General features: G+C 30.9%; 3 protein-coding genes across 8 annotated transcripts; 2 read left to right on the forward strand and 1 right to left on the reverse strand.

The window, feature by feature from the left end:
- Positions 1-3,651: 3,651 nt before the first annotated feature.
- On the reverse strand, positions 3,652-6,429 carry LOC137819063 (uncharacterized). Of its 5 annotated transcripts, none has more exons than XR_011082225.1 (2): positions 6,294-6,429; positions 3,652-4,160 (listed from the first exon to the last, which is right to left on the reverse strand). XR_011082225.1 is itself a non-coding variant. In XM_068622791.1 (2 exons), exon 2 carries the CDS (start codon positions 4,142-4,144, stop codon positions 3,944-3,946), a length of 201 nt encoding a protein of 66 aa, XP_068478892.1. In that variant the 5' UTR covers positions 4,145-4,160; positions 6,239-6,307; the 3' UTR covers positions 3,652-3,943. The 5 variants fall into 5 exon arrangements, 3 of the variants coding, with proteins under 3 accessions (XP_068478892.1, XP_068478894.1, XP_068478893.1); XR_011082224.1 differs by having other exon boundaries at positions 6,197-6,307; XM_068622791.1 differs by having other exon boundaries at positions 6,239-6,307.
- Positions 6,430-6,695: 266 nt separating this feature from the next.
- On the forward strand, positions 6,696-9,384 carry LOC137819064 (mediator of RNA polymerase II transcription subunit 9). 2 transcript variants are annotated; one of them, XM_068622794.1, is made up of 7 exons: positions 6,696-6,890; positions 7,016-7,344; positions 7,433-7,495; positions 7,606-7,686; positions 8,039-8,097; positions 8,176-8,256; positions 9,050-9,384. In XM_068622794.1, exons 2-6 carry the CDS (start codon positions 7,039-7,041, stop codon positions 8,231-8,233), a joined length of 567 nt encoding a protein of 188 aa, XP_068478895.1. In that variant the 5' UTR covers positions 6,696-6,890; positions 7,016-7,038; the 3' UTR covers positions 8,234-8,256; positions 9,050-9,384. The 2 variants fall into 2 exon arrangements, 1 of the variants encoding a protein (XP_068478895.1); XR_011082226.1 differs by having other exon boundaries at positions 6,697-6,890; positions 7,606-7,693.
- Positions 9,385-11,947: 2,563 nt separating this feature from the next.
- LOC137818081 (LOB domain-containing protein 22) lies at positions 11,948-13,980 on the forward strand. The gene is made up of 3 exons (XM_068621302.1): positions 11,948-12,396; positions 12,773-13,249; positions 13,851-13,980. Exons 1-3 carry the CDS (start codon positions 12,017-12,019, stop codon positions 13,978-13,980), a joined length of 987 nt encoding a protein of 328 aa, XP_068477403.1. The 5' UTR covers positions 11,948-12,016.
- Positions 13,981-15,852: the final 1,872 nt, after the last annotated feature.

Below are 15,852 nucleotides of genomic sequence, written 5' to 3' on the forward strand. Positions count from 1 at the left end.
TCAATCCCGAGGAACCAACCTTTTCATCAACTTTTGTCTTTGTGAATTTTTTTTAATTTTTTTTTACTTATTGTTTTAAATGTACTATTAATGTTGAACCACACATTAGAAAACATAAGACATTTAAAAATATCTCAAGTTTAATAAACAATAGAAAGAATAATATATTTATGATAATAATTTTTGTTTGTGGCAATATATTGTTAGGTGAATGAAGTAGAAATAGGTATAATAAGGAAAGTTAGAAAGTGGCATTATTTCATTGGTTTGTAAAGGCAAAACATATGTGCAGATAAAGATTCCTCTGAATCCCGATGCAATCTATACATCAAAAAGGAAAAAGTTAAATAGGAGAATGTTATTTTTAGCTAAATTCATCTTACCAATAATTTTTATATTAAGATGCCATCATCATCTAAATCATCACTTTTTTTTTGTTTTGGACTTTCAACTATTATTTATTTGTAAGAGACTTGTTGGTGATTAAATGAGAGATGTGTATTTAAATTAACTTTGCCTTCTAATAAAATTATTAAATTATTATTATTTTTTTAAAAAATTAGTCACTATATTAATTAAATTATATATTATATTAGAAACTAAAAAATTATTTATATCTAATGTGATATTTATTATTAATAAAAATTTATAAAATAGTTTTTAAATTGGTATCTAAATTAGCTACCAAGGTTTTAGCTACTAATATTTTAAATGCTAAATTATTTTCTAAAAAACTAATAGAGACTAATTTAGAATATAAGTAATTAGTAGATAAAACCTTAGTAGCTAATGATTAAATATCAATTTAAAAATTACTTTATAAATTTTTATTAATAATAGAAATTACTTTAGATACCAATAACTTTTTTAGTTTATAAAATGGTTTTTAATTTAATCCATATAATAACTAGTTATTTTGATCTCTAAAATTAGTTTATATTTCACAATTTTTCTGGAACCGAAAATTAAGAAAACAAAAATTGTGTTTGGAATCACTTTTTTCATTTTCTTGATAGAAAAAGAATTAGTGTATGGAACCATAAAAAGTATTTCAGATAATTCATAAAAAAACTTTGGAATTTATTTCCATGAATTGACTGATAAAAAAGTATTTCATGAATCACTTTCAAATTAGGAAAATCTTAAGAAGAAAGTATTGGTGATATGCAATTTGATCATTTGTGTGGTGGTGGAGACACTTCTCATATAAGATTGTATATCACTTTCTTTTTTAGATTATGCTTTATTATGTTAAGAAAAATAATTTAAAAACTGATGTCGACAAAATTTTTGGAATATTTTTAAATAATTTATTCACAAATGTAGTTTGCAGAACACCATTTTTAGTTACTTAGTGCATGTTTGAGGAAAGGGCCAATAGTATATTTAACATTCTCCACCAGAATTCCAATGATAATTCAAACGTAGATGCATAAGAGATCAGTGCATAGAAACATGCACTCATATTGTAGACAGAAAAATTAACAATCAATGTTACATGCATCTGCATAATCATGTATGTATTGAAATACTAACTGTGGATTTGCCATCAGTGGAACTGAAATTATGAGTCAAATGTTACAATACCTGTTACTTATTGAAACTAAATGAGTTGGTAAACAGTTCTTGGTTATTTTGATGCAAATACTGAGATGTGTTTGTGTTAGAAAAGGAAGGTGCATGGACAGATAAAGAACAGAAAAGGAAATGGTGGTAGGGTAGCTTAGGTAGGGTATAGCATTAGCATAACATAGCAACACGAAGAGCAAAAAGCACAGTCCCCTATGGCATGGCCATATCATACATATTCTTCTGTATCTTCTCTCCCTTCCTTTGTACTGGTTTTGATAGATAGATACATAGATAGATGTGCTTTTTGTCTGCAGAAGCAGATCGAAGGCAAACACAAGAAACAATATGTAGTGCTACCTCTAAAAGCTGAGACCTGTCACAATGATTCAACTCCTTTTCTTTGCTTTTTAATCATGCCCTTATATATACATACATATATACATTCACCCCATAGTCCTCCTAGTTGACTTGTCATTGTATAAAATACTCAAAAGATGCTTTCCCTCCTAACAATGCCAACTTTTCTGCATGGTTTGACTAATCCTTCATCTCTTTATTCTCTCCTCTCTATACATTATGAACTCTATTATATGTGCATGTTCTTCCCTCTCTCTCCCAATCCATTACTTCATTTCCAAGGTGCTGTTTGTCCATATAAAGTGAGAGATTGAAATGAGTGCTAAGAGTTTTCATAACATATTATTGCAACCATATTATCTGATTTATTTCCTCTTTTCTCCTCAGAGAATTGTGCAATATCAGGTTCCACCTAATCATTCTTTTAGCAGAGATTTTGTTGTAAAATTTGGTGATGTGATAGTAGTTTTGGTCTTCTATTGTTACTTGGGAGAATTTGGTTCTTTTTTTTGTAAATTTGTTTTTTCTGACCATTTTACTGGTGTAGTTTTAGTGTGTTTTGATTGATATATAATCTTGAATAAAATAATTGTGCAATGATCTATTGCATTGTTACATTCAGACATTTATGCTGACATAACATCATCTATTACACTCTCACATCTAGACTTTTGATAAATATTGGATGTCAAGTTAATAAATAGATTAAAATTGTAAGAAAATTAAAATTTGAAAAGAAAATAAGAGGATCAAATTCACTAATTGTAATTAAATCTTAGTTGATATAATTATTCACTTAACAGTTTATGTCAATTTGTCACACAATACTACAAAACTGATTATTATTTTAGAGATTTTTTAAAAACAGAAATAACTTTATGTTTGCTAATAGTTTATATAATTACTGTAAACACAAATCTACCCGTTAAAAGTCTCTTTAATATCTCAAAAAGTCCTTCAATTTTGACTTTGATTAGATGCAAAAAGGAAAGCATTTTTAAGAGCTAGAGGAATGGATTTGACTGGTGTAGTCATATATAAATTGTCAAGATTAAATGCTTATTACTTTAAGAAATCACAGGACTTTAAAATTCATGCATAACATGAGTGTTTTACTTTTTACGATTATCTAGTGAAATGAACAAAAAAGTACTTCATCTTCTGTCTATTTATTTTGCAGAAAGTGCCAATTGAGTGAGACCATTATGGTTTCTTTTTTTTTTGTCAACAAATATTATGGTCCCTAATATGAGTCCTTTACACAGTTTATATGGCTCATTGTATTCCCACTTTATTGGTTCTTTGTCCTAAATGCCACTGAATAATTCCCTGACAATAAGCCCAAATGTCCTACACTTCCTTCCCATGAAAAGAAGAGAAAAAGTTGAGCCAGAAAATGATGGTAACACACTTTTATTTATTCTGCCAAAAATGCTTACAAAACCTTTTAGCCTTTTTGTTTTTGAATTATACTTGTTTTCAGTAAGAAGTACAAAATAAACCCAAAGTTTTTTTTTACCAAACTAACGCAGTTCCAATAATAATAAATTCATAAAAAGAGGGGTGTCAAAATGTGTCCCATACAATGCCACTTCTTCCGGATTAGGAAGCCAGTATAAGGACAATACACTCAATTGAAGGAAAGGAACTGTGTGAATGCACTTCCCTTAAAAAAACTTCCAAAAATAATCTTGTTAATAATATTCAATCATCACAAGTTACTTCAAAGAAAACTCATTTATCAGCATTTACAAAATCTAATTCAGACTACTGGACTGAGACTTCGGTTTTGTCTCATAAATCCATCCATAGTTCCATAAAAAATTTCAGGAACTCAATAAATTCAATGGAATCTTATTACAAAGACTTGAAGTGGTTGTGACATTACCATCTGTCAAGACTATAAATTCGCTATGGCCTCATTCTTCCACTTAAACTTGGGAATATTCAACTAAGTTACAGAAATTTACCAACACAGAGTGTCAAACTGGAAGAAATAAAAAGACACAGATAGTTATTTTGGAGACTGTTGAGATGCATCAGTTTGCTCTTTTTTTGACCCTGTAATAGTTGCAGTTGCTGCTGCGGCCATTGCAGCTGCCGCTGCACCAACTTTTACGCCACCTGCAGCTTTCATTGCACCAGCAATTTTAGCAAATGCTGCTATGCCTCCAACAAGCATAGCCCTTAATGCAACTGTTGGTTTTATCGCCATATCTAAGTCAGACTACCTGTAAAGAACAAAGTCTAACTAATGTCAAGACCAAAAAAGGTTATCAATCATAACCCAACAACATGAGATCATAATAGTATGCCCTGTCACCATGGTTTCCATCAATCCAGCAACATCAACAATCTAAATGCATGCAAGCAACTAACTAAAAGGGACATGATTAACTTTTACCCCTAAAAGGCCTCGTAATTATCGCATCTGAGCAAGGTAATAGTGATGACTATGACCTAAAACCATTATTTAATCAACGGTTTGTTTGGTTAGTGTTACAATGGATTTTAAATTTGCTTTGATTAAGCTTTGGAGGAATGATTAGATGAATGGAATGCCAGAAACAAAAAGGAAACTTAAAGATGAGTTATCCCTTTCAAAATTTGATGGTCTTACCATAATACAAGAATTTATATCATAATTAAAACATATTCCATCCATCCTGCCTTCTGATATAATATGCTTTTTGGTAGATCTCAATGGCACCAACTGATCCATGTACCTGACCTATAGTGGAATAAGATTTGGTTGTTGTTGAATTCAATCTATTTTCATCAGAGTTACAAGACTACAATATACTTAACAGCACAGAAGCCTCTACAATTTGATATCTTAGAATAGTGATACAGGGTTAAAACTTCAAACTGAGAGCATTGAAGTTTATTTTCTCTGTTGCTTAGACTTGTTTTTTGTTGTAGCAGTTGAACCTGCGTGGTACAAGTATAATTCTTTTACACTTTAATCCTTTCAAACAACAACCTTGTTGGCACTATATCTATCGGACCTTCATCTCTAAAAATTTCAGAAAAAAAAAGAGTAATTAACCAGAACTTCAGTTTTTGACAGTGCTGAATGACATCAGGTGATTAATGTAGCCAAGCTCTCACCTAATGGAATAAGGCTTTGTTGTTGTCATCGTCATCAAACCAGAACCTAAAAATAGTAAAAACCCACCTTATCTACCGGCTAACATGGATGAAATGATACCTGCTGACTATAATACAAAGAAAAGGAAACAAATCAAGAGGAGATTTTAACTCTCCTCATCACCTATTATGAATTTAGTTTCCTTGAAGCTGTCTGCTAATAATAAAACGGTTTACTTTTCCTGAAATGCACCCAAATTCAAGCTATTTGTGCTGAAGGTACATCAGAATAAGTTTAAAAGAACAACTATGGTCTGCAGTGATTGTGACTCTTTGGTGGACGACAGCTGGTATTTCTGTATTCTTGAACTGAACTGACTGAAAGATTGCATACCGCAAGCAAAATCAGCTTCAGGGTAAGTATTATATTTTTTTCCTTTACCAATTACAAATAATCTCTACAACGCCAGAGGACCAGATACTTTTTCCCCAGTTCCAATTTCTTTACCAAGTATTGCAATTAGTATAGAATTTCAAAAATCCTTCTCAGTCCCGTCTCATTCAAAATCGTTTGAAAATGACTTACCATGTTTTGGTATCTGTTACAAAAGAGACTCTGAAGATTGCATGTTCTATCAAATGAAAAAATAGCTAAAACAATGTTCAATCACCTAGTAGAAAAAAGAATGCTTATTCATTCTATCACTATCACCTTAACTGTTGATACTACTCCAAAGCCAGAAACGCCATACCAACAACTCCATCACCATTGTTATTATTGCCCTTAACTTATAATCGTGATCAAAATAGTACAACCAGTTTACACTGTTTTCTGAGTATATATATTTCTTTTGTAAAGGATCAAAATGAACACCGAATTTAGGACCAAACTCAGTTCCTATGAGTATTGTCATTGCATAGAGTAAACACTACGTTCTATAATATAATTTTGTAAGCACTTTCTAAACAATGATTTGTGCTTCTCTGAATTCATGCCCACATGAAATTCTACAAATTAATTTCTTTCTCCTTTGGTTTTGATTATGAGCATAAAACAGCAGCCAAACAAAGGAGAAAACTTGGATGACATGAATAGTTTATGTTATAGTTACATGTCAAGCTAAAGTTGCAGAGAAAAAAGGGGGTAGGGGAAAATGAATAACAATCAAAATCAAACCTGGAATTGAAAAAATTGAGAGAAGCAGGTGAAAGATGAAACCTTTAGAATGATGTAAGAAAAGATAAAGAGAATAATGGACGCAGTGAATCTATACCTCGCCGATGTTTCCCTTAACCTCGGACTTCAAAATAAGGGTTGCGCTACTCTGTTTACTCAAAACGACATCGTACACAGGCTTAAAGGCTGTGTTTGGTTTCTACAACAACTACACCTGAATTGTGCAATTTCTTGAAATTCCAATTTTACCCCTATCAAAATAAATTATCACTTGTGTATTCTAAATTCCCAAACGTTTGAAGTTAAACTTTTTTTCTAAAATTATAATTCAAAATATATATATTTTGTATTTTGCATAATACAAAATAACTTATTAAAGTTATTTTTTGAATATTTAAAAGTTAACAAGATATAGAAAATTATGTTTAAATTTTAGAAAAGCAAAAAAAAAAATCAATATTTCTGAAAAATATATCTAATAATACTTTTAAAATTTACCGCACAAACACATCTTACTCCAAATCAGTGCCCTGAGACAGCTTCGTTCCCAAATCGCGTTCCCAAATCGCGTTCATTCTTCAAATTCGCAGCATTCAAAATCGCGTTTGCAAAGCGCAATTCCAACAGCTTAGGGGCTCTAACGCCATTCGACGTTGTTTGCGGCCGTCACTTCTCGCCGGAGCGTCGCTGTTAGGTACCTATCTCTTTCGTTTTCTCGTGTCTCACCTCGAATTTCTTTTACCATTTAGGGTTCCGGGCATTTGTTTGCGTTGATTCAAAATCTTAACCTGAATTAGGGTTAATTTTATTTTTTTGCAGAAGAAGTATAATTGTAGAGACAGATGGATCACTATGGTTCTTCTGGAGGAAGCTGGACTATGATCCCAACTCACACTTCAAATGTTCAATCCCAATCCCAATCCCAATCGAACCAGGACCCTAACCTCTTTCTTCAACAACAACAACAACAGTTTCTCCAGCCACAACCTTTTCAGCAAGCACTACAACCTCAATCTCCATTTCAACAGCACCAGCACCTTTATCAGCAGCAGCAACAACAGCAGCAACGTCTGCTACAGCAACAGCAACAGCAGCAGCAGCAGCAGAACCTTCACCAATCACTGGCCTCTCACTACCATCTCTTACATGTAATGTAACCCCTTTCAAAAATTTAGTTTCATCTCCGTATTTCTTTATTTTTCTTTTCAATAAGGGAGTTGCTTGTTATGGGCACAGTTGGTGGAGAATTTGTCTGAGGTTATTGAACATGGAACCCCAGATCAGCAATCAGATGCATTGGTTTGAAATTTTCCTTTTTTTCATTGTTTTCATTAATCCTTTTTTTAATCAAATTTTCCTTTTAGGATTTTCAATATTTTTTTTTCGTTTTTTTATTTCATTTATTAAAGATCAATGAGTTGAGTAACCACTTTGAGAAGTGCCAGCAGCTGTTAAACTCAATCTCGGACTCGATTAGCACCAAGGCTATGGTAATATGTAATTCTCTAACTTTACCCTTTTATTGTTTTATAAGTTAGTTGTTAAACAGGATTGAAAGTTAGTTGAACACTTGAGCTTCAAAATTCTGAGTTTCCAAAGTCTGCCGAAACTGAATGGCTCTACTTTGGTCTTGCCTTTAATCAAATGCACATTATGCACTCTCTCTCTCTCTCTCTCTCTCTCTTTATCTCTTTTCATACTCTCACTATCTTTTGTTAGATGGACCGTGCATGATAAACATATTCTGTGTTATTGATGTTGAAAATCTTGTCTATGCTGGAAACATCTTTAACTAGTACTTTGGAGCTTGGGTTATTCTCATTATATGTGTGTTGAATGCAGACAGTCGAGGGACAGAAGAAGAAGCAAGAGGAAAGTGAGCAGTTGCTAAATCAGCGAAGGTCTGTACAAATAGTATTATCTTTCTGTGTGGTTAAGTATCTAAATGCTAAAAAAATGTTTGTTTTCCCCTGTTCCAGAGACTTGATTGCCAATTACAGAAAATCTGTGGAGGAGCTTGTTAGGTCTGAGCCATAAGAGAGTATTATCCATTGAGATAGGTAGGGAACCTTAACTAACATTTTTTGCCTTCATGTTTTACTAGTAGTGTGGATCACCAGCTTTCTACCTTAAAATTAAGATTAGCAAACATGCTAATAATTATCTATACTTGATAAGTAATTAAAGATGCATCTCTCAATAAAAGTTCTATATTATCTGCAAATATTAAAGGATGAATAACCATAACTATTGAAGAATTTTAATATTCTTTATTTACTGTTTTTTTAATTTTGTAATGTGGAATACTCAGTTGTATAATCCAATTGGGTTATACTTACATGTATTTTGCTTTGGAGTAGTCACATGAAGTCCAAAGACTTAGAAGTCAAGTCACAAATAAGATTAATCGATGAACTATGAATTGCCTCTTTGAGAAATCCAGTTCTATTCAGTCTCAATTGTAATTTTGTTTTGGTTAGAAAAGATCGCAATGTCTTTGTTTTATATGGTGTAATTGATTGAACAGTTTCAGTCCTGCTTTTTAAGTTTTCCCTTCCTATGCACTGATGTCATGTAGTATAGTAGTATCCTCTTGTCTATTGATCTTACTACTGCCGAAACTATTCATCAGCTTAGTTGTAGTAAGAAAAATAATTTGTGTCTCCAACGAAGTCTGTAAAAATGTAGTGATTAGCAGCATCATTTCCAAAACACCTGATTCAAGAATGAGCGCAAGTTAGTAAATGTCACACTTTCTTCCATTTATAATAATCTTGATGCTCGTCATTGGTTATGATTCAATATTTATTATTTTAACTTTTTGTGACCTTAAGTTTTGATCTTTTATTACAGATCTTGCTGTAGATGTGAGTGTTGAAATTCTCCATTCTCATTCGGATTGTTTATGTTCAACCTTGGAGATTTAAGCCTGCGCATGAATTTATAATTTAATAGATATTCTGCAATTTACTTGTCATGTTTTGGCCATGGATGTCAAGGTTTCTATCCATGAAACAAGGTCAAATTAGGTTTAAATCAACGGCAAATCTTTACCATCAGCTTCTGTTGTCTGTATTAGAAAGGCATGACATTATATTGAGAACAACTCTGGCAATTTGGAGCAATGAGGAATGTAATGTTACTGATTGATTATACAAAATTGGTTGGTTGCCTCCGTTTATCCATAATGTTGGACTACCACTTGTTGTGGATTGAGTCAAATTTTCGTTGATATTGAGTGCATAATGTCATTCATTACACTAACAAAAATTGTTTGAAGAACATTGAATGTTGTCGCTTGACCGAAAGGAATGAAAAGTGAAATCTAAAATGCAATTTTCGCAACTGTTTATAGGTATCACGAGAGTGTTATCTGATATGTTTTTAAATGGTTCGAAGTTGTGAAATCCTTATTTGTTAATGTTTCTGATACCCAAAAACAAAAAGAAGAGATATTTAATGGCTCACTGTGCTCTTTGTCATCAAACTAGATGTCTTTTTTATGTTTAGATTAAGAACAAAGAAATTAGTCCTTTTTATATTTTTCAACTCTCAAAAAATAACATGAGTTAGCAAAAATAATAGGGTAAAATCCGTTTTGTCATTGAAAAAATTCTAAAATCTTAGAAGAAATTTTCATTTCTCTAAATTTTGAACAGATTTTTTAGGGCTATTAACCTATGTAGCACAGATATTGACACGGATACGAACACGAAGATACGTATAATCTCTAAAATGTAGAACATGGGACACGTATCTATATATTATATAATTTTGAATTATATAAATTGAAAACTATTTTTCAGATTCTTTTGAGAGCATGAAGTTATTTTTTTATGACTAGTTCAAAGAATTTGTTTCATATTTTTATAATCATAATAAAAATTTATATAATAAATTTGAGTTTTTAGAAAATTATTGTATTTATACATTTTAAAATTGTATTAGAACCGTGCTAGAATTTTAAAAAATCCAACAAATATTTTTTGAATTGAACATTTCACCAATAAGTGTTCTACGAAATATCGACACCAATATGTGTGTCCGCGACACGGATATGTCATTTTATGCCTCATACCTATTAACATTTAAACATTTTATGTAGTGGTTAGTAATAATGATAGATAAAAAAAAACATAAAAAGTTGACGGTCTTAGGAATTTAGCCTTATATTTTATAGATTTTTTTTTTTGTATTTATGAAATTAAAGTTATTTTTAAAAGAGATTAATTTTATTTAAATTAAAATTTGGGGTTGATTTTTTTTAAGAGTAGTTTTAATTGTATTAATGTTTTACTATTCAATTCTTTTCAATTATTTTTTCTGATAAAAAGGTATTTTGTATTTATATTTAAATTAAATAAATAATATTATTTGATATTTAAACAAATAATTAAAAGTTATCGATGACTATTCACCTCATCCTTACTCTTAATATAATATATTAGTTATATATTCAAACAAAATCACCTCTAATTATAAATTTACATATCAAATCTCTCATTTATATCAGTTTTTTATTGTTATTATCAGCAACATATAAAAATATTTTAAAACTTAAGAAAAAAAGGATATTTAATACATTAAAAAATTTATAGGAAGCAAAAACACATTTTACCCAAAATAATATCCCATAAACAGAATGTTTGTTACCAATACTAGTTTGATTATGCAACTAACATCATTTACAACCTGAAAATTATTAAATAAAATTTAATTTTAAATATTAAAAATATTAATTATTATATTAACTAAATTATATATTATTTTAAAAATAAATAAATTAATAGTTTATAAATTAATTTTTATTATTGATAAATATTTTTTAAATTGGTATTGAATTAGCTACAATCATATAATTTAAATCTAAATAATTAATAGTTAAAATCTTAATAACTAATTAAATATTAATTTAAAAATATTTATCAATAATAATAGAAATAAATTTAAAAAATAATAATTTTGTAGTTTTTAAAATAATATCTAATTTAATTATTATAAAAATTAATTATTTTTAATTTTTAAAAATTGTTTCTATTTAATAATTTTTCATTTTCCTTAATTGCAATTATGAATGAGCTGCAAGAACTCTAATTAAAGCTAACATCTTCGGATCAACAAGTTTAATTTGGGTGCAATGTGAAGTTGCAAATTATCTGAACATGATTTCATAGCTAATTTGATTTTGTTTTTCCCATTTATTGGTGAGAGATTTACAATGCATAAAGAAAAGTTGAAGATAACAGAAAGCAAAGCATAAAAAGACGTGTATATATATAGGTGTAAAAACTGTCCATATCATGACACGTAAATCTGCATAATTAGATGAATGGAGTCTGAGCCACTGATACATTACACATAATCCTTCATCATCTCCAAAAATGTCCGAATGAATCGCTCTCTGTTGCTGAAACAAACCCTGTGAAGATGATGTAACAATTAATGAACTCAATAATAATAATAATGTGAAGGTGTTGACTTGGCTTTCAAATCTGCATCTGGTTCACAAAAAGGCAAAAAGAATAATAATAATAATAATAATAATAAGTAGGGTTCCTATTTTAAGGTGCAGCAGAAAGAATAGTTGTTCTAATAATCATGGAAACAGAAGCATGGAAAAAATAGAATGGAAAAAGTTATCTGAGTCCAAAAATAAGACTTGGCAAAAGGAAACGGTTAGTGTATTAATTATATCTATCTGTCTTTCCTCCCATTTCTCTCCATCTCCCATTGTTCTCATCAAACAAAGCCCAGAAAATAAGGGCAGACAAACTTTAGCCCCAGAAAAGGTCCCCCCCTTAGGCACCTTCCCCGCCGGAGATGCAGCCGAAATCCCGTTTTTTTGTTCCTCCCCAAAAGGCCGTGAACAACAATAACAACTCCAACACAACCACCACCACCCCCACCTCCTCCACCACCACCAACAACAGAATCTCAACAACAAGAAATGGCAACAGCACCACCCAGGCTTGCGCTGCATGCAAGTACCAACGCAGAAAGTGTGCACCTGACTGCATTCTCGCACCTTACTTCCCCCATGATCGACAGCGCCAGTTTCTCAACGCACACAAGCTCTTTGGCGTAAGCAACATCACCAAGATCATCAAGGTTGTCAGCCCTCACGACAAGGACCAAGCCGTGCGCACCATCATCTACCAATCTGACATGCGCGCCACAGACCCCGTTGGAGGATGTTACAGGTACGCTAATCATACATTCAATACCACATTTTTTATATATATACGAACATATATAGCACAGACATTCTGATACAAACACATACATGTAGCACAACAAACACATACATAGACATTGATACAAACATACATGTAGCACAACAAACACATACATAGATATTGATACAAACATATACATGTAACACAACAAACACATACATGTATTGATATGATACGAGAACACTGATACGATAGCACAGATTTGATATGATAAGACTCATATGATATGAACACTGATACGATTTAAGTGTTTCATTTAAATTCTATTAATTCATTGCTGATAAAAAAAGTGAAAAATACTGATATGATTAGGGTTGTGAAACTATCATTTTTTCTATAGGTATATTCTGGACCTTCAGGCACAGATTGAGTACTGTCGAGCGGAGCTGGAACTGGTGCTTCAACAACTGGCGATGTTTCGAGCTCAGGCTCAGAATCAGCATCAGTATCAGCAGCAGCACGGGATGTATGCTCCGAACAATGTGAACGTGGCTGTGAATGGAGATGGTGAGGTTTTGAACGCGGATCCGATGGGGTTGTATAGCCAGCAACAGTATCAGTGTCTGCAGCCGCACCAGCAGGAGCAGTATGTTATGATGCACGAAAATGGGAGCCAAAACTGCAACGGCGCCACTCCTTTGCAGGAACAGATCAACACGTGGGCTGTTCAGAACACTGCTGTGTCGCTTTCTTCGTTGTCGTTGCAAGGGCAGAGTAGTAATGTTAGTGATGAGTATGATCACAAGCCCGTCATTGACATTGATTCTGATGAGAGAAGTGAGTTAGGGTTCGAGTCTGAAGAATTAGTCCATCGCAGGTTTGTCTATCAATAGCATATATGTGTGTTCTCATTGAGATTTGAAAGGGCTACATCAAATTACAATTACCTTCGAATATATATGAATCAGTGATTCAAAATCAACATTAAATCATATACCTGTAAATCAAAGTATCAAGATATCAGTCAAAATAAGATAAGAAAAATAAGTTAACAGTACTTTTGGAAAAACTTATAAACCATTCATCACCCCTTCTTCTAAAGTGATTATGTTATTACACACTCTTTTTCTCAGCAAAACATCTTCTAATCACTTTACCTCATCAATATCAATTGCTTAATGCATGGACTATCATGATTTCCATTCATATCCATTCTTGTGTTGGGTTTGTCATGAATCCGTTAGTTCAAAGATTTGTATTGTTCACAATAATGAAAAATCTAGTTGGTTCTGGAGTTTTCTCAGATTTTGTATTTGTTTTGAATAGAAATTAATGGGATTGGGTGATCTAGATCTGTGAAGGCATGAATTCTAACAGAGTGAAGAACTAAATTATGATTATAGTTGTTTGAGTTTGTGAGTGATGAAGCATGCAGCATGAACTAACAGGATGAAGTTGTTGATTTAAATAATTTGCAGTGACGAAGCAGTGCTGTTTAAGATAGATGATGCAGTAATAAAAGCTGAGGGTGAGTGCATGCAACAAGCTCAAGATCATGACCTGAAAGGTGCAGCAACATCGTTTAGCCTCACAAACTGTACTTGCTGATGAGTGTTAATTTAGCATAGAATGTAGAAGATGCTTCCACATCATTTTGATGGCATATTAGGATATTGCGTTTTGTGGTTAAAAGTTTGCAGCAGTCTTATATGCGAAGCTAGAGTTATTTACACAATTTCTTTCACACAATTCTTTTTCTTTTCTTGTAGTCATGAATGAAAATAATGTATTCTTGCTCCTTTGATGCCTGATTCAATGAAAGGAATGAACAGATTAGGTTTATGTTCAGAGTCAAATATTGGAACAACACAAAAATTCTTTTACCATATCGTGTGATGTATTTTTCATAGACTTAAGAAAAAGCTATTGTTACAGCAATATTACATAGAACAAAGTTATACTTTGAAAATGAGGGTATACTTGTATACAACCCTAGAACAAAAGTTATACTTTGAAAATGAGGGTACTTGTATGTATACAAGCCTTGATTGTGAGAGTTATAACAAATAAAAATATAATAAAAAATAAACTTTGTAATTAAATTATATAAAAAATTATTGAAATAATTATATTGAAAGTTGTATGGTGGGTGCAGAGAAAAAAGAAGTTATTTTTCAATTAATGTATTATGGTCTTTTAGAATGGCTTTTGGAATAAGGAGAAATTTACTTGTAACATTAAAAACGAATAGCTAAACTTGGGAAATAAGTTGTGAATTATTTTGATAGTGTAGGTTTTGAGATTGAGTGATTCTGAGCATTGAGTTGTTAAAAGGTAGAACATATGTACCAACCCTAATAAACAGGACCACGCCAAGTAACGAATCACTTGAGTTGAAAACTGGGTTTTTCACTTTTGGGCAAGTCGTGATATCACTTTGTTCACGTCATTTTTTTTTTCAAATAAATATATATTATAATTATTTAATTATAATTAAAATTATAAGTTATGTAATATTTGAAATTAATTTGATAAATAATTTTTGTATGAAGGAATAAATACTTAGATAAAGAAAATGAGAAAATTAATAATCAAACTTGAAATTGAATTTGATTATCAAGCTTGTTTGTGCAAACAATTGTTTCTATTGTGACATCCGGTTCTGCAATATGAACATTTTTTTTTGTTTATTTAGAATTGAATTATCTATTTCATGGATTAAATTATACCTCATTAGCTATAAATGACAAAATGAGCAAACAACAATTACATGTGGACAAGGCAGATGTATAATTTGAAACTTCCCAGAATTCTCTATTTATTTTCCAAATAATTAATTCTCATTTCTATTTATTTCCAAATGCAATAACACTTTTTTCATATTTTTTATTAATCTAATAACCAAATTAATATATTACATTAACGTCAAACATGATCCATACACAATTATTCAATTTTTTATTGCTTAAAACTAACACCCTTAGAAAATTATGTATTAAATTAATTTTAAACATTACATAACTTACTACTCAATACATAAACAAGAAATTTCTACAAGAAAATTAAAAAAATAAATAATATATATATATATCACTACAAGAAAATCATGAAATAAAAACTCATTTTTAGAAACCAAAATAATTAGTTGCAATAGTAACTAAATTAGAGACCATTTTAGAAACTAAAACAAAAATTGGTTTCTAAATTAGTTTCTATTATTTTTAAATAGTTTCTAAATTGGTATCTAATTAGCAACCAAGGTTTTAGAGACCAAATTTAGAAACTAAATAATTGGTAGTTAAAACCTGATTGCTAATTAGATACCAATTTAGAAACTATTTAACAATAATATAAACTAATTTAGAAACCAATTTTTTGTTTTAGTTTCTAAAATAGTCTCTAATTTAGTTACTATTACAACTAATTATTTTGGTATCTAAAAATTAGTTTCTATTTGATGATTTTCTTGTAGTATATATA

Source organism: Phaseolus vulgaris, chromosome 10 (genome assembly GCF_000499845.2).
Source record: "Phaseolus vulgaris cultivar G19833 chromosome 10, P. vulgaris v2.0, whole genome shotgun sequence".
NCBI lineage: Eukaryota > Viridiplantae > Streptophyta > Magnoliopsida > Fabales > Fabaceae > Phaseolus > Phaseolus vulgaris.